Raw genomic sequence first — 18,766 nt, 5'->3', positions numbered from 1 at the left:
GTAGAAAATGCATATGACAGGGTGCCAAGAGAGGAACTCTGGTATTGTATAAGGAAGTCTGGAATGGCAAAGAAGAAGAATGTTAGACTGGTGCAGGACATGTATGCTAGCTGTGAGACAGTGGTGAGGTGTGCTGTCGGGGTAACAGAGAAGTTCAAGGTGGAGGTGGAGCTTCATCAGGGGTGATGGACAGGCTGAGCAGGGAACAGGTGGAGGAAAATCTTGAGAGGTGGAGGCATGCTCTGGAAAGGAGAAGGTTAGTCACAGCAAGACAGAATATATGTGTGAATGGGAGGGACCCAAGTGGAATGAGAGTGGAGATCAAGAAGTTGGAGGATTTCAAGTATTTTGGGTCAACAGTCCAGGGCAACGGAGAGTGTGGAAAAGAGGTACAGAAACAGGTTCAATCAGATTTGAAGGGGTGGAGAAAGTTTCAGGGGTACTATGAGATAGAAGACTATCAGCCAGAATGTAAGGAAAGATGTACTAAACAGTGCTGGGACCAGCGACGCTGTATGGTCTCGAAACGGTGACAATGATGAAAAGACAGGAGGCAGAGCTATGGAGGTTGCAGAGATGAAGATGTTGAGGTTCTCTTTAGGAGTGACCAGGATAGATAGGATCAGGAATGAGTCCATTAGAGGGACAGCACATATTAGATGTTTTGCAGAGAACATCAGAGAAGCCAGACCAAGATTGTTGGGTCATGTACAGAGGAGGGATAGAGAATAATTTTGTAGATGGATGCTGGAACTGGAGCTGCCAGGCAGGAGGTCTAGAAGAAAACCAAAGAGAAGATTTAAGGACGTAGTGAGAGAGGATATGAAGGTAGTTGGTGTGAGAGAGGAGGATACAGGGAATAGGGTTGGATGGAGAAGGTTGATTGTGGTGACCCCTGAAGGGGGTCCCAAAGGAAAAGGTCTGCTTTTCAAATTAATTTGCTCTTTGTATCATCCAGAGTGCATCCTACCATATATTCTTCTCTCATGTTGTAGGAGTCAACTAATGTGATTTTAATACGTTATTTCTATTGTCAAATGAAAACAATTTTACCGAAATGAAAACTGTGTGATTGCCAACTACAATATCAGATTAAACTAGTAAGAAAATAGCTACTTTAATATTTTTCCTGCTGCAATTTTGTCATTTGCATTTTTTCCTTTCATTTTAATGAATCTCCTCATAAACAAACATTATTAAAACAGGAAAAAAGACATAAAGCATCTATAACGAAATAACATAAATTAAGTCTATCATTTACTTACTGTGATGTTTTATTCTTAAGAATAATCTAATTTAAGAGTATCAACATCAAAATGAACTCTCAAAATGAATTGGTGCTTCTTATTTTTGCTAATATGCATAAACCAAGTTGCATATGCATAAGCTAAATGCATATGCATGTACTAAGTGCAAAAAGGCCCATTTGTATCCAATTAATATATAAATACATAGATGAACAATGACTAAAATTGTAGTCAGGTAATGGTCAACAACTGCCACATTAATAAATGAATTAACTTATGAACTGATATTTCTTAGAGCTCCATTCCTTTTTTGTTGTTTCGCCCGTCAACTGCCCACGTGATTTTGGTAAGTACCCCAGCAATCTGCGCATGCGTGATTTTCAGCTCCGCCTCTCTCCCCTCAAGTCTTTCAGCCGCTCAGTGACTACGCAGAATGGCGGCTCTTTTGGAATCCCTTCTGACAAAAAACGTGGATATTAACAAGGTGTTGGACTGGCTAAAAACAGCCGAGGTAGGTTTGAAATGATGACTTTTCACGTAAGTGAGAATTTTGAAACGTGTACACTTTGGCGTACTCTGTCACAAGAAATGACAGCTCCTAACCGATTGTAAACAAAACTTTTAGCTGGTGAGCTAGCTGTGTAAGTTAGCTGTACTAGCCCGAATACAATGGAGCCCAGATCTTGGGATTCAGTGTCACAACAAGTGTTTTGTTTTGGCCGCACAGCCACATCAAATATCCTCAAACTTACTTTGTCTTGTGTCTTATTGCTGTTGATGGGTGAATGGGATATTAGCCTGCTAGTTGTTAGCTTGCTTTGCGAGCACTGCCACGGTGACAACCGTCATTGTTTTGTTAAGGGTTTTTTAATACTTATCATTTTAATCATTTCAAACTGAATCCATTTCCTTCGTCAAGACCCTCTACAATTGTCGATCGTTTGAATTAACTACATGTATGTCAAAACAACTCCCTTCTGCCTTCTATTCTTATCCAGAGAAATTAATTCTGTTTACCTGTCACTGAAACCACATCGGTTGCAGACATTATTTAGAACCCACACTTAAAACATTGTTCCAGTCATCTAACAATGTTTCATTTCAACAGGATGGTGAGCGACTGGCGTTCAGTGAAGCCACAGTGACAATTCACAGACATGAATTTGTGCCATTTCTCTTAAATTTCCTGAGAGAGCAGAGCAGTCAAGCTCTTACCCATGGCCCCGCGACACCTGCTAAAACTCCTAGTCGGACCAGGTCCGCCGCGAAGGCACAAGACCTCAGTGAAAGGAGGGGCTGTAGGTCTGCCGGCGGTGGAGCTGGATCCAGGAGTGCAAGCCGAGTCCAATTATTTTCCCCCGCGCCATCTGTGTCTCCTGGAACTGATTGGGAGGCTGCCAGTCACCCCGGCTCCCACTCAATGAGTGGGGTCAGTGCCATCAGCAGCCCATCCTTTTCTACATCTTGGAGCCCAGCTTCCAAGCCATCTGGCTCTGAGCGCCGGCCAGGACAGCGAATTAGTCTCGGGGACTACATGGTTTCTCCAGAGCTTCAACACAGCTCAAATTTTCAGACTCAGAAAGGTCGAAGGAGAAGTGGTGGAGGTCCGGCAGCAGACAGACAAGGGAGACATGGTGGGGGACGTATAGGATATCATAATGATGACGCTGGAAGGTGGGAGAGTGGAGGAAAGAGATCAAGTCGTGGAGGAGGATTCAGCGGGATATGTGAGCAGGTTTCACCTCCATCTGTGGGTCAGCTAAATTTCAACAACTTGGAGGACTTTCCCCCTGTTGGATCATCACCCATTTCCCCTCAGTGAGTTTGCATGTCTGGAAAGGCTGGCCAATATGGGAAAAACTAATATCAAAATATTCAGAAACTCTTTTCTAGATATTTCTATGTGTCTCAAAGCTATCTTTAAATGTGGAAACTTACTTATCAGGCACATAAGTCAAAAAATATCGGCTTAATTCAACTGCATCAAAAACCTTTCACAAACATTTTCATATCATAAATAAGAGATATCTTTACTAATTGTATAATTAGAAAACTGCTTGAAATTGTATACTATATATGTATATACTGTGTGTGTGTGTGTGTGTGTGTGTGTGTGTGTGTGTGTGTGTGTGTGTGTGTGTGTGTATAGCTATATATTACAATATTTATTTTCAGGTCATTTCTTTACCATCTTCACTTAGTTTTGTGCTAATTCTTTACTTTTAAGAGGTTATTTCTTGCTATGTGATTGTTGATTTAAAACAAGAGATTAGTGAGTGATACTGTCTTGGACGAACCTCTAACTTGATGATCCTTTTTCAAATTTGCCTTCTTTGTTTTTCAGGGCAAGCAAACCATCCAGACGAATAAATCCAACACCCGTCAGTGCAGAACGTCCTCACTCCAAACCAAAGACCTGCTTCACCTCCACCCCATTCACGAAAGCCCCCAGCCCCACACTGGGGGGTGAAGCACTTGAGAGAACCTCGACTACGAGCAGTCCACTGAGCCTGGTTGAAGAGAGGGAGCTGCTAAAGATGGAAAAGTGAGTTTAAATGAAGATTCATATTACAAGTAAAAATTTGCTTGTTATAGATTTCAAAGGTGATGTGTCCGTAGCTTTAAGAAAACAGAGTGGAGAAAAAAATATACATTTTAGTTTTGTCCCACTGCCCTCCTTTCATTTTGTCTACTTTTAATTCTGTTGAGGAGAGGTGATAGAAATTCTCTAATCATATTATAAGTAAAGACTATCCAGTTGTTAAGACAGGTTTATCACACAGGATGTAAATAATGTTTTTTGAATGATTTAAACACCTCAATGACATTTGCAAATATCACTGAAAGTTTCATGAATTTGGGATTTTGGTGTCTGTATGAGATGGAATATGCTCATGTAACATATTCAATTCTCTCCTGTAACCTCTCACTTAAAAGTTATGACAAGGTCAAATATATTTTTTCAGATCTATGTTTTACATTAAGTATGTAAAACCAGTTTCAATGATTTTTCATTGTTTTACCTAGATTAAAAAAAAATCTATTGACCAAAAACAGCCTATTAACTTTGTTTTGAGACACACGATATGACTTGGTATCAGTGAGATAGTAATATTTTATTGTTAATTTGCTGCCTTGCAGAGAGCATACAATGAAACATTGACATGAAACGGTAATATTATAAGTAGCTGACTCATGGACATCATCATCATAACGGTCATGTTCCTCTGCAGGTGTTCCACACAAATTCTTATATGACCCTTGCCCAACATTCTCTCTTTTTCTGCTGAGACCTTGGCTTATCACTTTCCTTTCACTTTCTTGGCCTTCAGGACCAAGAGGGCCCAGCAGGTCTTCTCTCCTCTGTCCTCTTCCCTGGAACCCTGCACCCCAACCAAGTCCAGTCTCAGGGTGGGAACCAAAGTTACACCTGATCTGCAGACACCCTGTCCCGAACCTTCTCAAGTCACCGGCGCCTTCGATTTGGATCTTCTAGCACAGCTTTACTGTACCTGCATTTCTGGTAAATGAACACAAAGTGGAGCCAGCTAAGTCATAAAAGTGATAAAAGATACGATTTGCGTTCAGTGTGTTTTGAAAGAGGGCATGGTGATGTGGGGAATAAGTCATGGTATGAGAAGACATGATTCCTTTTTTTGTTTTGCCAACACTGAATATCATGAAGCACACCGAGGTGTGGAAGTCAAATTTAATTTCAAATACACAGTGCAAGTCTTCATCTTATCTCTGAATTTCAGGTTATTTCTTTCTCATTTTCAGAGAAAACTGTGCCAATGGAAAAACAAAAATCCCCGCGGATTTTAAAAACTGAATTTACTCAAGGCATTTTCCTATGATTTTGAAAACAGCCAGATTAATTGGCAGAGGTATTTATTATTGATTAGGGGAAAAATCCTGTGTAGTTATATATCAGTTTAAAAAAAAGTATTACATCATATTTGCTATACTATGTAAGCAAGTGATGTTAAGCATTGATGAACTAGATGTAAGACCTTAAAGAGGAATGATTCATTTTTAAAATGGCTGAATTTAATGGAGAAATATTTGCCATGTTTTACAGAAAACCTGGTGCCAAATATTTTCCTTGAGCTTTTCTTTGTGATGCAGCTGCTAACATCTCGGTCTCCACACACTCAAGAAGATGAGGAGCAGGAGAGTGTGTGTACTGTAAATTCAGGTGGTTATTTATTTTTGAACATTGCTTTTACCGCAAAACAAAAAAAACACAATCCATCTAAGTCTTTTATTTCAATTGAAACATGCAGCTCCTGTGTTTTTTTTTGTTTGTTTTTTTTAAACTATTTTTTTCACATTTTTTTCAGATGTTCTGGAGAGACCTTACCTAAGACAAGTGCACAACTGTGTGTACTTTGCTGTGAAGGTCCTGGAGAATCATTTTCAGTAGGTTGCTTTCCTTGATCATGATTTCCTATTTTAAACACCTTCTTCAACCAGAAATATAGCATCATCGATCCCTTCTGGCTTACATTATTTATTCCCCCTTACTGTAGGTGATGTATGTATTTTGTGTTTTTGTAACGTTCCAGGTTGGTAGCACATTTGGACAAATGTACTTTACGTCTCTTGGCTGAGAATGAGAGGGTGGTTGCTTTCTCTCCGGAACTCAGCCATCGTTTGACTCAAGCTCAGGACGGAAGCACAGCCAAGGTGCGTCAGAATGTAAAAATATCTCCAAGGAAGGGAACCGGACATATTGTCGAAATGTCAAACTAAGCCATTCGAGAACAAACATAACTGCAAGGGACTTTTTTTTTTTTTTTTAAATCTCTTTTCAGCTCTCTCCATCAGTTTCCACTTTCATCCACTCAGTCCCTTTTGAGCCCTCTACTGACAACCGCTCCAACTTTAGCAGTGACAAGGCCTTCCACACCTTCAAGAAACAAAGGTAAAAGTTTTATCCCTGCTCAAAGTTGCAGTGGATGGATTACTGTGGAGCCATTGCTGGGATTTAGGAGTTGAAGATGACTTGGTAAATCTCAATAATGTCTTTGCATCTTGTGTTTCTCAGGGACATTTTTTATGAGGTGCTACGAGAATGGGAGGACTCTCACAAGGAACCAGGCTGGAATTTTGATGCGGCTTTCGGGAGCAGGATCAGGTAAATTCATCGCATTGATTGCTATTGCCCCCGCCTCGTCTAATATCCAATTATTTTTGGTCTATTCTCGCTTAAATTTCATTCTAGATCACATTAACCCTCATATTATGTTAAGGGTCAATTTGACCCATTGGGTCAATGGGTGAAATGGGTCAAATTGACCCTTAACTTAATATGAGGGTTAAGCAAACTAAAGTAATTGTGTTTATTTGTTTAGAGGAATTATGAGTCAGCTGACCTCTGCAGGAAACCACTCACATTTTGCTCGTCTCTTCCTGAAGCAGCTTGTTCAGGTAGATTTTAGGAAGGAAATTTTAATCCATAATAACTCAGATAAAAAAAGACACTGGGAGAAGTTAAAAGTGCAGCATATTGCTACATAATGGGTTTAAACGCATATTTTTCTTTAGATGTGTAAAGGCCCATGTGTAAGCAGTTCCCCTGGGGATACGCCTGATGCCGACCTGCTCGGCATGCTGGGAGCTGACAGCCTCGGGCGTCTCAAGCGTCTTGAAGAGCGTCTGATTCAGCCTCATGGCGTCGTCGGACCCTGCCCTCCTCCGTCCTTCCCCGGTCACCAGGAGTTCTTCAAAGATTTTGTGCAGACAGCTAGTTGGTGAGTTAGTTTATCCAAGTGAAGATCGCTGGATTACATATAAAAGCAACAAGATGTTGTTTTTGTTGCACCAAAACAATGTAAAGCGCCTGACACCAATTTTCTTCATGCTGGTACTAAGTAGATGAACACAATACATTATTGTGTTCACCTTTTTCAATTTAAGAATACGCAGTTTCTGTTTACCATAAGTTGAAGTGAATTATTTACAGATGACCAGAAAAGAAAGGAAGACAATCAGGTTTTTAGATCAGGTTAAGACACTGCAATCTACTGTTACTTAAGCAGTATATTATTATAACTCTGGTTAAGTTGAATTACATTAAAGCTTCACACAAAACCAGAGTTATAATAAAAAAAACCCAACAAAAACCTTCTCCTATCTTCTGATACTAATTCATGTTTCTGATCGTATACAGATTTTTCCTCTTTATCGGTGGTTTAAAGTCACGTAGCTAATTCACTAATGTAATTTTAAAATCAGGCTGTTTTCTAGTTTTTTAAATTTGCTTTTATTCACTTTTCTATTTATCTATTAGTAGATCAAAATAAAGGGTTTCCTCGAGCCGAGGCTGAGCTCTTGACGGAAATGTGAAAGCTCACAAGTCTCTCACTATGTGCACCAGCTGTCAGCTAAACCAGCACCTGCAGGACAGCTTGTGTCAGCAGCTCCTTCAGCTGGATGAGGTGTCCATCCTGAGTCCTCCTGTCTCCACCGGGGAGGGAGAGGAAGAAGGAGACGGGGACATGGAGCAGCAGGTACTTCTGTTTCCTACAATCTCCCAAGCCTAGTTTACTGTGCTGCTCACGTGACATTACATTGACTTGTCTGTGTAATTTCCGAGTTATAATTTCTTTGGTTTTGCTGCTGTCGTCAACAAGCGCCATCCATAAAGTACAATTCCATACGAACTACCAAAAACGTGCTACTGTACATTTTTTTTTTCACCAGGATGAGAAGCAGCGGTTTTCCTCAGTGCTGCTTCATGCTCGTCTTCTGGCCAAGTTTTTAGGGTTCATTTCCTTTCTGCCTTATCACACATCCGAGAGACCATCCAGAGAGATACAAGAGGCTGCTGTTGCTTTGCGAAGCAAGGTGTGGTGTATTGTTTGTTTAAAAAGTGTAAAAAAGTGTAGTGATATGTAATATGTTGAAATAATAGTGTATAGGCCTGTTTATAAAGAACAATGCTTAATTGCTACTGTTTTGAAAACTTTGTCAGATAAAAACACAAATTAACTGATATCTGATACCACCTTGACTTATTTTTAACTGAACTGCTAGGATAATAAACAAAATCATTCATAGATTAACTCAAATTTTTGCAATAGCCCAGACAAAACATTTTTCCACTCCACATCTAAAAGTAATATTAGGTTTCACAGTTTCTTGTATTTAAAATAGCTAATAGCACATTTTCACAGTTAGAGGATCTTCATTTGTTTCTACAATGCTTTGCCCATATTCAAGGTGATGACTCTGTCTCTCCGGCCTGTAGAGTGTTCCCGTGCTCGATGTGTGTGCCGTGTTGAGAAACAGTGTGAGGAGGCGGCGCACTATCCTGACAGTGCCTTGGCTTGTGGAGTTCCTCTCCATGCTGGACTTCGTTGGTCCTGTACTTCTTTGCTACAGGGTTGCTTTGGGCACTCTCCTCCTTCTTTACAGGTCCGTCTCAATTATCGCTCATCTACTTCCTACAAAGAAAGGAGGAGAGTGCCATGTAAACAGCACGTTAGTGCAAACACTGCACGCTTTGCGATATTTTCAAGATTAATATGTGTCAGGTTGATTTATTTATTTTGTTTCCCTGACATTGCGCAAATAGATTACTTGTGATTCCTTAAAACCTTTGGCAACCTCTGTCGGGCATTTTGGAATACTTTCTCCTTTTTTTTTTCTTGCCATTGATTTACTTCTTCTGTTTGTGTGACCTGATTTGGTGCTTGTAGGAGAATGCTGCTGGGCAAATGTGGAGAAATCTGCTATCTGAACAAGCTACTCATCGTGTCTGTACTGGGATGGCTCTTTCAGGTTAGACAATACCTCAACGGCGTGGCATAATACTGCAGTATCATGCATAAAATAGATGTAATGGGGCTTCTTTCTTCTTCTTATTGTATTCAACTTGTGTAGATCCCAGTGATTCCTGAGGATATTTTCTTCACCAGTGAGTTTACTGAAATGGCCAAGTTAGAGGAAAGCACAACAAGTGCTACTGGACTTGTAAGTGAAGGGCATAGTCCCATAAGGATCTATCCATAATATATTCACATAATTATATATACTGATATACCAATAATGAGCTGAAAGCATACTTCTTCACCAAGCACTACCCTACTAATCGCGCTTAGCCCCCAACCCCCCCACAAAACATAGAAAAAAAGGATGAAATTAATTTATGTATGTATATGGTTCTGAGATGGCTATTTGGTTGAATGGTCACTTCTGACTTCAGACTACTGGTACTTCGGATCTTCGGTGACTGAATTGAATTTTTTTAAGTCGTTTTGGATAAAAGCGTCTGCCAAATGACTGTAATGTAATGTGATAATACCTATACATCATTTGCATTCATTCTTTAGGACTCCATTCACTTGGTTGACCAGCAGCTTCTCTATACATGCTGTCCGTTTCTTGGTAAGTGGAAATCTATAAATGTGTCTTTTTTTGGTGGTACCTAGGCAACTAAAGAACATTTCCTGTCCAAGAAATCTTATTAATAAACCAGTATTCTGTAATTTATTTGTTCGAGGTCCAAATCCCTGTTGTGGCTTGTTTACTTTTATCGTGTCAGGTGAGTTCCGCAAGCTCTTGGCGGCCTTTGTCTCAGGAAGCACAGCGAAGAGTGGAGGGATAATTCGCAAGATCACTCCCACATCTGCTGAACTCAAAGACACGCCGAGTGCCCACAGGTCGCAGCAGAAACTACAGGTTAGTCGACATGTGGAGGAAATAGAAAAATTGGAGCGGTATTATGGGAATCGGCCATGTGGTGACAGGTTTTTCTTTGTGAAGGTGGACCTCCAGCAGGCCTTCTTTCACAACCAGCCACCATCCCTGCGCCGCACCGTGGAGTTTGTAGCTGAGCGGGTTGGATCCAACGCTGTCAAACATATGAAGTGGGTACACAGCGCTGGGAAATGGTTGCGTCTGAGAACTGCACGCATCTAGTCAGTGACACCTTTCCCGGTTTAGAATCACAATCGCAATCAGCAGTACTTTATTGATCCAGGAAGAAATAGAAATAAATAAGACAGATAGAAATAAATTCATAAAGGTAATAAAATATGACAAGTGTCAAGAATAAAGATGAGAAAATACAGGAGGTGTCGTTTTTCACTGTTTTAAGGAATTCATTCATTCATGCATTTTTTTTTTTAGTTCCATGTTAAATAGCTTGGCTGCTTTTAGGAATGTAATTTGATCGGAGGCTGTAGAATAATGCAGTGATTGCTCAGTGGGGAGCCACTCAGAATGAGAGTCTTTTAACGGTAACATTCAGCTACCTACTTTGTTCATCATTAACTAGTCTCTATTCAATTTGCTCAAATGCTCTTGAATTTAAAATGTGTTGTGAAATAACCAGCAATTAATCCTGCCTCTCAGCTGTTGTACTACACTACTGGCTGGTAGGATGTCAGGATGTCACAAAATAATGAAGTGTGTATTGTTTGTGCTTTCATCCATGCATGTGTATGTGATCAATTATTTATTGTTTTTTTTTTTTTTTTAAACAGGGCCACATTAGTGAGTGAGTTGGTGGAGAGAGGGGAGAAGATGTTGAGAGATGGACTGGAGTTGCCAAGGTCAAATCCTTCCCAATTGAATGACTCCATTTGTGCGCAGCTGTGTGAGGCAGGTTTGGAGGCCCTGGGAAGGGCAACTAGGTACAGCGCCTACTCTAACACCTGCAGCATTGTCTGTAGCCACATTTAATTGATTAGAAGTACTAGTTTTCGTTTACTAGTTTATAAGTACACATGCTTCAATGAGAGAAAAAATAGATTACTCAGAAATATAAAATATGCTGGTTACACGCGATCACTATACTACATTTTAGTACTATTACTTTTATATCTTTGTAATAATCTCTATTCTATTTAATCTGCAGATTTTGCTGTGAGAAGAGCCCTGAGGCGATACGAATTTTGCTCCCCGATGAAACCTCCCCCGCCGTACGGCCTGTTGAAATTTGGTCTGAATAAATAACAAGATGTGGGCAAAGAACATATACTAAAGATGAACCTCTTCACTTTTTGCCTTTGCAGGTCCTGGCTACATCTCAAAACATCACCAAATATCTTGCCACGGAGAAAGCCTGCAGCTGGCTGTCTGCAAACATTGCAGGTAGCCGAATGAACCGCTTCATCACTTCTGCTCATCTTACTGCATTAAAACCAGATATTATTATAAGAGTGTTCTTGTCAGCCTCTTCTAGTTGGTTGAAAAAGTCCTAAAATGACTAGCCAATTATTTGCTGGTCAAATGTATTTGGAAATATTTAGCTTGTCATTAATTTATTGGAAAAAACTATATATGCATGAAAGATGCATATATATTACAGTTAAGAGATAATTACCTGTTTTTCTCAAATGCAACTTTTTTTTAACAATCGAAAGTTTCAAGAAACTAAGTATCGGTACTAAAAAAAGACAAGTATTTGCAAGAAATCCGTAAACAGTGCAAAATATGGTAAATGTAATTTTAAAAGATTATAAAAATGTATTTTTCAAGAAGTAAAATATTAGTTATCATTTGTTTTTAAAGAAGTGAGACCACATTTTTTGCCATTTTTTGAGGACCTTAACATAGACCCAATATTACCCACAAGTGTTTCTCATAGCTCCCTTTAAAAAAATGTCTTTGTTGATTTGTTGCTTTGAAATATAGATCTCTTTCTTATTATTTAAATGAATAAATTCAAATTTGTTTCCGTCTGCCCTTTGAATCTAAGGCAAAATAAAGCGAAGACATTTGATAACCCTTTCACTGTGCTAATCCTCAGGCCCCCTATTTACGCTCAGGATAATGTTCACACATTGCAGATCTGGATTAAAAAACAGTAAAAAGCAGTTTACTGGTTGTTGTCTCACTAAGGATATCAGACCAGGGTGTCTTTTTTTGTTTTCTCACCATTTTTTCCGTCAGCACTGATAAGGCGGGAATGGAAGAGCAAGTACGATCGTGTGATGAAGTCTGTGGGTAGTCCGGTCACCGCAGAATCTGGGGATGTGGAGGAGGCTGTGGACCAGCTGGTCAGTCATGGACAATCAGCGACCCCCAAGAGAAAGCAGGGGACTGAAAGAGTTGCAACCTGTCCTCCACATTGTACGCACAGTGCAGCACTGCCCTCTGACATCCTTATAATGATGAAGGTACCATTTGGAATCATCTTTTTAATGAAAACAAGTGGTCATGATGGGTGATTATAGGGGAAGGGGGGGGGGGGGTCAATATATTACATCACTGATGCTTATTTACAGATATTTTTTTAAGGCTATGCTTATAGTTATTTATGCGTCCCATGCCAGCTAAACCCATGAAATTTCAACCAGATCCTGAAAGAATTCAACTGAATTCTAGAGAAAATGCTTGAAACTTTTGAAGATGTTAAAATTTTTTGTTTATGTTTCTGCCAAAATTTGTAAGTATTCTGGTGAAGGCAAAATTAATTGCAAAGAGATTATTTAATTGTAAAAAAAAGTAAAGAGCTTCTTAAAATTGCATTATTCTAAAAATACTTTTGAACATTTTCATCAACAGATATGCAGTCATTTGGATTTAGAAAACAATATTCAGCAAAGACGGTTGAAAGATGTAATGTGAGATGGGATTGGAGAAATATGCGAATGTTTAGTTGCTGTTGCTCTACTCACCATTGCCTCTTTGACGGCACACTTGAAACTTTTTTTTTTTCACAAAGGACTTGTTGAGCATCGCGGTCGGACCCAGGACCGATGAAGAGCTGCCAACTGGATCTAAGATACACACACTAATCCAGAGAGTGGGAGAGACACTGGCCTGCAAAAAGGTGCACGAGTGAAACAACACAACAGATTGAGCTATTGTCTGGTCTTTCAGTATTTGGACAGTCATGTTTTTCGTAATAATATTAGAATAATAGAAATAGACTGGCCGGGTAAATTATTCCATGCGAGGAGGCTTTGTGTTTAGTGATGTATTTAGGTTCCAGACTAGATTTCCACAAGTAGTCCTAATTGTGTCCTTTTGCCCATTAACATTCGATCCTCCAGAAACTGAGGGACAATGTAAACAAAGCTGTTATAACTCCTTAATTGCTCCATTTCAAATCATTGGTGGTATACAGAAGCAAAAATTCCTACGATACATTGAAGGAATTATATCTCTTTTTAATACGTCCTGATGTAGCTGCATGTTGGTTTTTGCCCAATCTCATCCAAGTGCTTATTGTGTCCCCTTTTAGTTCTCGACTGTGCTGTCAGAGCAGATGCTGCTGAATTCTACAGTCCTTCTGGCCTGCAAACTGGGTGAGTGCAGGCTAAGAACAATACAAGTTGCTAGAAAATAAAGTGTGTGTGTGTTTGTGTATGTATGTATGTATGTATGTATGTGTGTGTGTGTGTGTGTGTGTGTGTGTATATATATATTCTTCTTCTTCTTCTTCTTTCGGCTTTTCCCGTTAGGGGTCGCCACAGCGAGTCAACTTTCTCCATCTAACCCTATTCTCTGTATCTTCCTCTCTCACACCAGCTACTTTCATATCCTCTCTCACTACGTCCATAAATCTTCTCTTTGGTCTTCCTCGAGACCTCTTGCCTGGCAGCTCCAATTCCAGCATCCGTCTACCAATATATTCACTATCTCTTCTCTGTACATGACCGAACCATCTCAGTCTGGCTTCTCTGACCTTCTCTCCAAAACATCGAACATGTGCCGTCCCTCTGATAGATTCATTCCTGATCCTATCCATCCTGGTCACTCCCAAAGAGAACCTCAACATCTTCATCTCTGCAACCTCTAGTTCTGCCTGCTGTCTTTTGGTCATTGTAACAGTTTCTAGTCCATACATCATCGCTGGTCTCACCACTGTCTTGTACACCTTTCCTTTTATTCTGGCCGATAGTCTTCTATCACATAGTACCCCTGACACTTTTCTCCACCCATTCCAACCTGCTTGGACCCGTCTCTTCACCTCTTTTCCGCACTCTCCGTTGCTCTGGACTGTTGACCCTAAGTACCTGAAATCCTCCAGCTTCTTGATCTCCATTCCCTGTAGCCTCACCGCTCCACCCGAGTTCCTCTCATTCACACACATATATTCTGTCTTGCTGCGACTAACTTTCATTCCTCTCCTTTCCAGAGCATACCTCCACCTCTCTAGATTTTCCTCTACCTGTTGTCTGCTCTCACTACAGATCACAATGTCATCCGCAAACATCATGGTCCATGGGGATTCCTGTCTAACCTCATCTGTCAGCCTATCCATCACCATTGCGAACAAGAAGGGGCTCAGTGCTGATCCCTGATGGAGTCCCACCTCCACCTTGAACTTCTCTGTTACCCCTACAGCACACCGTACCAGTGTCTCACAGCTAGCATACATGTCCTGCACCAGTCCAACATACTTCTCTGCCACTCCAGACTTCCTCATACAATACCAGAGCTCCTCTCTTGGCACCCTGTCATATGCTTTTTCTAGGTCTACAAAAACGCAGTGCAACTCCCTCTGGCCTTCTCTGTACTTTTCTATTAGCATTCTCAACGCAAATACTGCATCTGTAGTACTCTTCCTAGGCATGAAGCCATACTGCTGTTCACAAATGCTGACTTCTGCTCTCAGTCTAGTTTCCACTACTCTTTCCCATAACTTCATTGTATGGCTCATCAACTTTATCCCTCTGTAGTTGCCACAATTCTGCACATCCCCTTTATTCTTAAAAATAGGCACCATCACACTTTGTCTCCATTCTTCAGGCATCTTCTCACTCTCTAAGATCCTGTTGAATAATCTAGTCAGAAAATCTACCGCTGCCTCTCCTAGACACTTCCACACCTCCACAGGTATATCATCAGGACCAACTGCTTTTCCACTCGTCATCCTCTTCAATGCCTTCCTCACTTCACTTTTACTAATTTTTGCTACTTTGTGGTCTACAATAGTCACCTCTTCTACCCTTGCCTCTCTTTCATTTTCCACATTCATCAGTTCTTCAAAGTACTCTTTCCATCTTCCCATCACTCTTCTAGCATCTGTCAATACATTTCCCTCTCTGTCCTTTATCACCCGGACCTGTTGTACATCCTTTGCATCTTTATCTCTCTGTCTCGCCAACCTGTATAGATCATTCTCACCCTCCTTACTATCCAACCGAGCATACAAGTCATCATAAGCCCTTTGTTTTGCCTTTGCTACCTCTATCTTTACCTTTCGCCGCACCTCCCTGAACTCCTGTCTGTTCTCTTCAGTCCTCTCAGTATCCCACTTCTTCTTCGCTAACCGCTTTCTCTGTATACACTCCTGCACTTCCTCATTCCACCACCAAGTCTCCTTATCTACTTTCCTTCCAGATGACACACCAAGTACTCTTTTACCTGTCTCCCTGATAACACTAGCTGTAGTTGTCCAATCATCTGGAAGCTCACCCTGACCACCCAGACCCTTTCTCAACTCCTCCCTGAAAACCATGTAACACTCCTCCCTTTTCAGCTTCCACCATTTTGTCCTCTGCTCTGCCTTTGTCCTCTTCATCTTCCTTGTCACCAGAGTCATCCTACAAACCACCATCCTATGCTGTCTGGCTACACTCTCACCTACAACTACTTTGCAGTCACTAATCTCTTTCAGGTTACCCCGTCTATACAAGATGTAGTCTACCTGCGTGCTCCTACCTCCGCTCTTATAAGTTACCCTATGTTCCTGTTTTTTCTGGAAAAAGGTGTTCACTACAGCCATTTCCATCCTTTTTGCAAAATCTACCACCATCTGTCCCTCTGCATTCCTATCCTTGATACCAAATCTGCCCATCACTTCTTCATCCCCTCTATTGCCTTCACCAACATGTCCATTGAAGTCTGCACCAATGACCACTCTCTCATTTCTGGGAATATTCTGCATCACTTCATCTAACTCATTCCAGAACTTCTCCTTCTCTTCAGATTCGCATCCCACCTGCGGGGCATAGCCACTAACAACATTGAGCATCACACCTTCGATTTCCAGTTTCAGACTCATAAGTCTATCTGACATTCTTTTCACCTCTAGGACGTTCCTAACAAACTCCTCCTTCAAGATAACTCCTACTCCATTTCTCTTCTTGTCAGTACCATAATAGTACAACTTAAAGCCTGCTCCTAAGCTTCTAGCCTTACTACCTTTCCACCTGGTCTCCTGGACACACAGTATATCCACCTTCCTTCTCTGCATCATGTCGACCAGCTCTCTACCTTTTCCTGTCATGGTCCCAACATTCAAAGTCCCTACTCTCAGTCCCAGACTCTTTCCCTTCCTCCTCTCTCTCTGCTTCCGAACACGCACTCCTCCTCTTCTTCTTGTTCTTGTTCTTCGACCCACAGTAGCCCAATTTCCATTAGTACCCTGTAGGTCATCAGTACCAATGGCGGTCGTTGTTAACCCGGTCCGCGACCGATCCGGTATGGTATAGTTTTGGTTGTCTCGCATATTTGGTTTTGGCAAAAGTTTTACGCCGGATGCCCTTCCTGACGCAACCCTCTGCATTTATCCGGGCTTGGGACCGGCACAGGGAGACACTGCTCCGTGCCCCCCCAAGGCAGGCTTGGAGAGGCACGGGCCAGTGCCGCCCTGAGGCTGCATTTGTGTGTATATATATATTACTTACACTATTTATTGTGCGTGTATATGCTCAGTGTCTGCAGAACTCCCGGTGCTGTCTGGGTGCGGCAGAGCTGGTGAGGTTTTTGTAGGTCCTGGTTCAGGGTCAGAGCCTCCTGTCAGAGCGGTGCTGGAGCAGCTTGCTGAGCTGTGGGAGAGGGACTGCTGTTCCTCCGCCCCCCTCCACCTGCTCTTCACCCCACTCACTGTCACTGCTGTGCTGAAGGCCAGTGACAACGAGGTGAGGGTCGGACAATTGGAGGAATATGTTCCCTGCTGGGGGTTGAGTCTCTCAGAGCATGACCGGTTCTGTATTTTGAGATTGATACCATTTTATTTGATATTCATCAGTTTGCTAATATTCTTTATATGTGAAGTAAACAAATACTGTCGGCAAAATGTACTGAGAAAGATCAAGTCCTGCAAAATTTTCCATTTTCCTATTCATTTATGTCCCTGACTTTGCCATCTGGGCAGCATTCATATGTTATCATATCAGAGCTGATGTGAACACATCATCTTTTTTGATATTTGGCAAGTACTTAAAGCGAAATGTCATGGTGATTTTCATGTCACGATCTTGAAAAAATAAAGTACATTTTAAAATGGCCATGATTGAAGCATTGTGTCACTTTTGTAACACATGTTTTTGTCATTTCAGTGGAACAACTATCTGTTTTTGGTAAGAAAGCTGATTGACAGAGGAGTGCTGGGCGAAGAAGAGGTCATATCTCACTGGAAGAAACTAACAAACCAGGCTGTGCCAGTGGTGGGCTGTTTATCATCTTTTACTCCTTTGGAATATTAAAAAAAAAAAGGAATGTGTTTTTTTTTGTTTTGTTTTTTACAAAGAATGAGGTCAATGACTCTTTTTCCCCCCCTGTCTTAACATTTCAGGAGCTGTTGGAGAAATTTCAACTGCAGTCACAGAGTATTCAGCCCTCCTTGCCTCGAGCGAAGTTAACAAGCCAAATGGACATGTTGCAGGTCTCACAGCAGACAGTAGAGGGGGCTACATGACTACAGACTCATATTCTTCTGTGGCTGCTTACTTTATAGGTCAAATTTGTCATTGTGTGCTGCAGATGCGGTTCCCCATGACCTCTTGTTGTCGAGCACTTCTTAGTTGCCATCTCTTCACAACCCATCAGTTCCAGCAAAAGGCTATCCGTTACTTCTGTGTTCCACCCTCCATGAATTTTGATGTCTTTTCACAAGGTGTGGTTGAAATCAGCATGCCCCGCTTGACACAGATGTCTCATCCAGACATGGATGGATTGTACAAAATGAACAAAGTGACTTGCATTTCAAACAGACAAAGCCATTGCAGATTATTGTAATGGGCAGGGATCGGGCATTCTGTTTGAGATTCACACATTTTTTGACCACAAAGTTGTACATCTGTGTACGTGTTTACCGTTCGCTCTCAATTATTTGACTCGACATGGATTTCCAGTCAAACAAGCCATAGGCAAAGTGTCAATGCTTTGAAACAGTAATGAAAAGTCACAGAAAAAGTGAAGTTTTTACATTTTAGACCTGTGAGTGGAAAAAGTTAATCTCAATTGTTAGTATAGCACTTTCACACGCTGCCTTTTACCGGCTCTACTAGTGACTGCATGCAGATTGCATGAATGCAACAGTGCATTTGTGATGGTCTCTGTTCATGTTGAACAAGCTCTGTATCGCCTTGCTGCTTTTACATGGAAAATGTTTTAATTTAACCTCAAAGATGAAAAAAAAAATAAAGATGTTTTTCTTGTTTTTGTGATCACTTTGGAAGTTTTTTTTTCCCTTCATTCTCTCGTTGTTTCTTGTTGGAGCAAATCAACAGGCTGTAGTTTTCATTACAACGTTGTTACAGCTAGACAATTGGGGAATTTAAATGATGACAATAATGAGGGGATTGAAAAAGAAGGAGGAGTATTCA

The 18,766-nt window shown here is 41.0% G+C and overlaps 1 protein-coding gene across 2 annotated transcripts; it reads left to right on the top strand.

The window, feature by feature from the left end:
- Positions 1 to 1,653: 1,653 nt before the first annotated feature.
- cdan1 (codanin 1) lies at positions 1,654 to 18,320 on the top strand. 2 transcript variants are annotated; one of them, XM_086156680.1, is made up of 29 exons: positions 1,654 to 1,758; positions 2,356 to 3,065; positions 3,592 to 3,792; positions 4,580 to 4,770; positions 5,329 to 5,445; positions 5,591 to 5,669; positions 5,816 to 5,936; positions 6,065 to 6,174; positions 6,298 to 6,387; positions 6,605 to 6,680; positions 6,798 to 7,003; positions 7,630 to 7,762; positions 7,956 to 8,099; positions 8,503 to 8,669; positions 8,954 to 9,035; positions 9,138 to 9,227; positions 9,587 to 9,641; positions 9,799 to 9,935; positions 10,020 to 10,123; positions 10,742 to 10,891; positions 11,116 to 11,179; positions 11,273 to 11,351; positions 12,153 to 12,379; positions 12,928 to 13,035; positions 13,450 to 13,513; positions 16,872 to 17,077; positions 17,498 to 17,605; positions 17,734 to 17,823; positions 17,922 to 18,320. In XM_086156680.1, the coding sequence occupies exons 1-29, from the start codon at positions 1,681 to 1,683 to the stop codon at positions 18,174 to 18,176; spliced, it is 4,242 nt and encodes a 1,413-aa protein (XP_086012806.1). In that variant the 5' UTR covers positions 1,654 to 1,680; the 3' UTR covers positions 18,177 to 18,320. The 2 variants fall into 2 exon arrangements, with proteins under 2 accessions (XP_086012806.1, XP_086012815.1); XM_086156689.1 differs by having other exon boundaries at positions 17,734 to 17,995.
- Positions 18,321 to 18,766: the final 446 nt, after the last annotated feature.

Source organism: Fistularia commersonii, chromosome 1 (genome assembly GCF_037954325.1).
Source record: "Fistularia commersonii isolate RoL2024-O1a breed Wild chromosome 1, RoL_Fcom_v1.0, whole genome shotgun sequence".
Lineage (NCBI taxonomy): Eukaryota > Metazoa > Chordata > Actinopteri > Syngnathiformes > Fistulariidae > Fistularia > Fistularia commersonii.
This window is presented reverse-complemented; position numbering and strand designations above follow the sequence as displayed.

Excerpts from the sequence above, each read along its gene's own strand:
- cdan1 (XM_086156680.1), top strand. The coding sequence starts at position 1,681 with ATGGCGGCTCTTTTGGAATCCCTTCTGACAAAAAACGTGGATATTAAC. Across the intron at positions 7,004-7,629 it reads TTTGTGCAGACAGCTAGTTG|CTGTCAGCTAAACCAGCACC; the intron begins GTGAGTTAGTTT and ends TATGTGCACCAG. Across the intron at positions 8,100-8,502 it reads CTGTTGCTTTGCGAAGCAAG|AGTGTTCCCGTGCTCGATGT; the intron begins GTGTGGTGTATT and ends TCCGGCCTGTAG.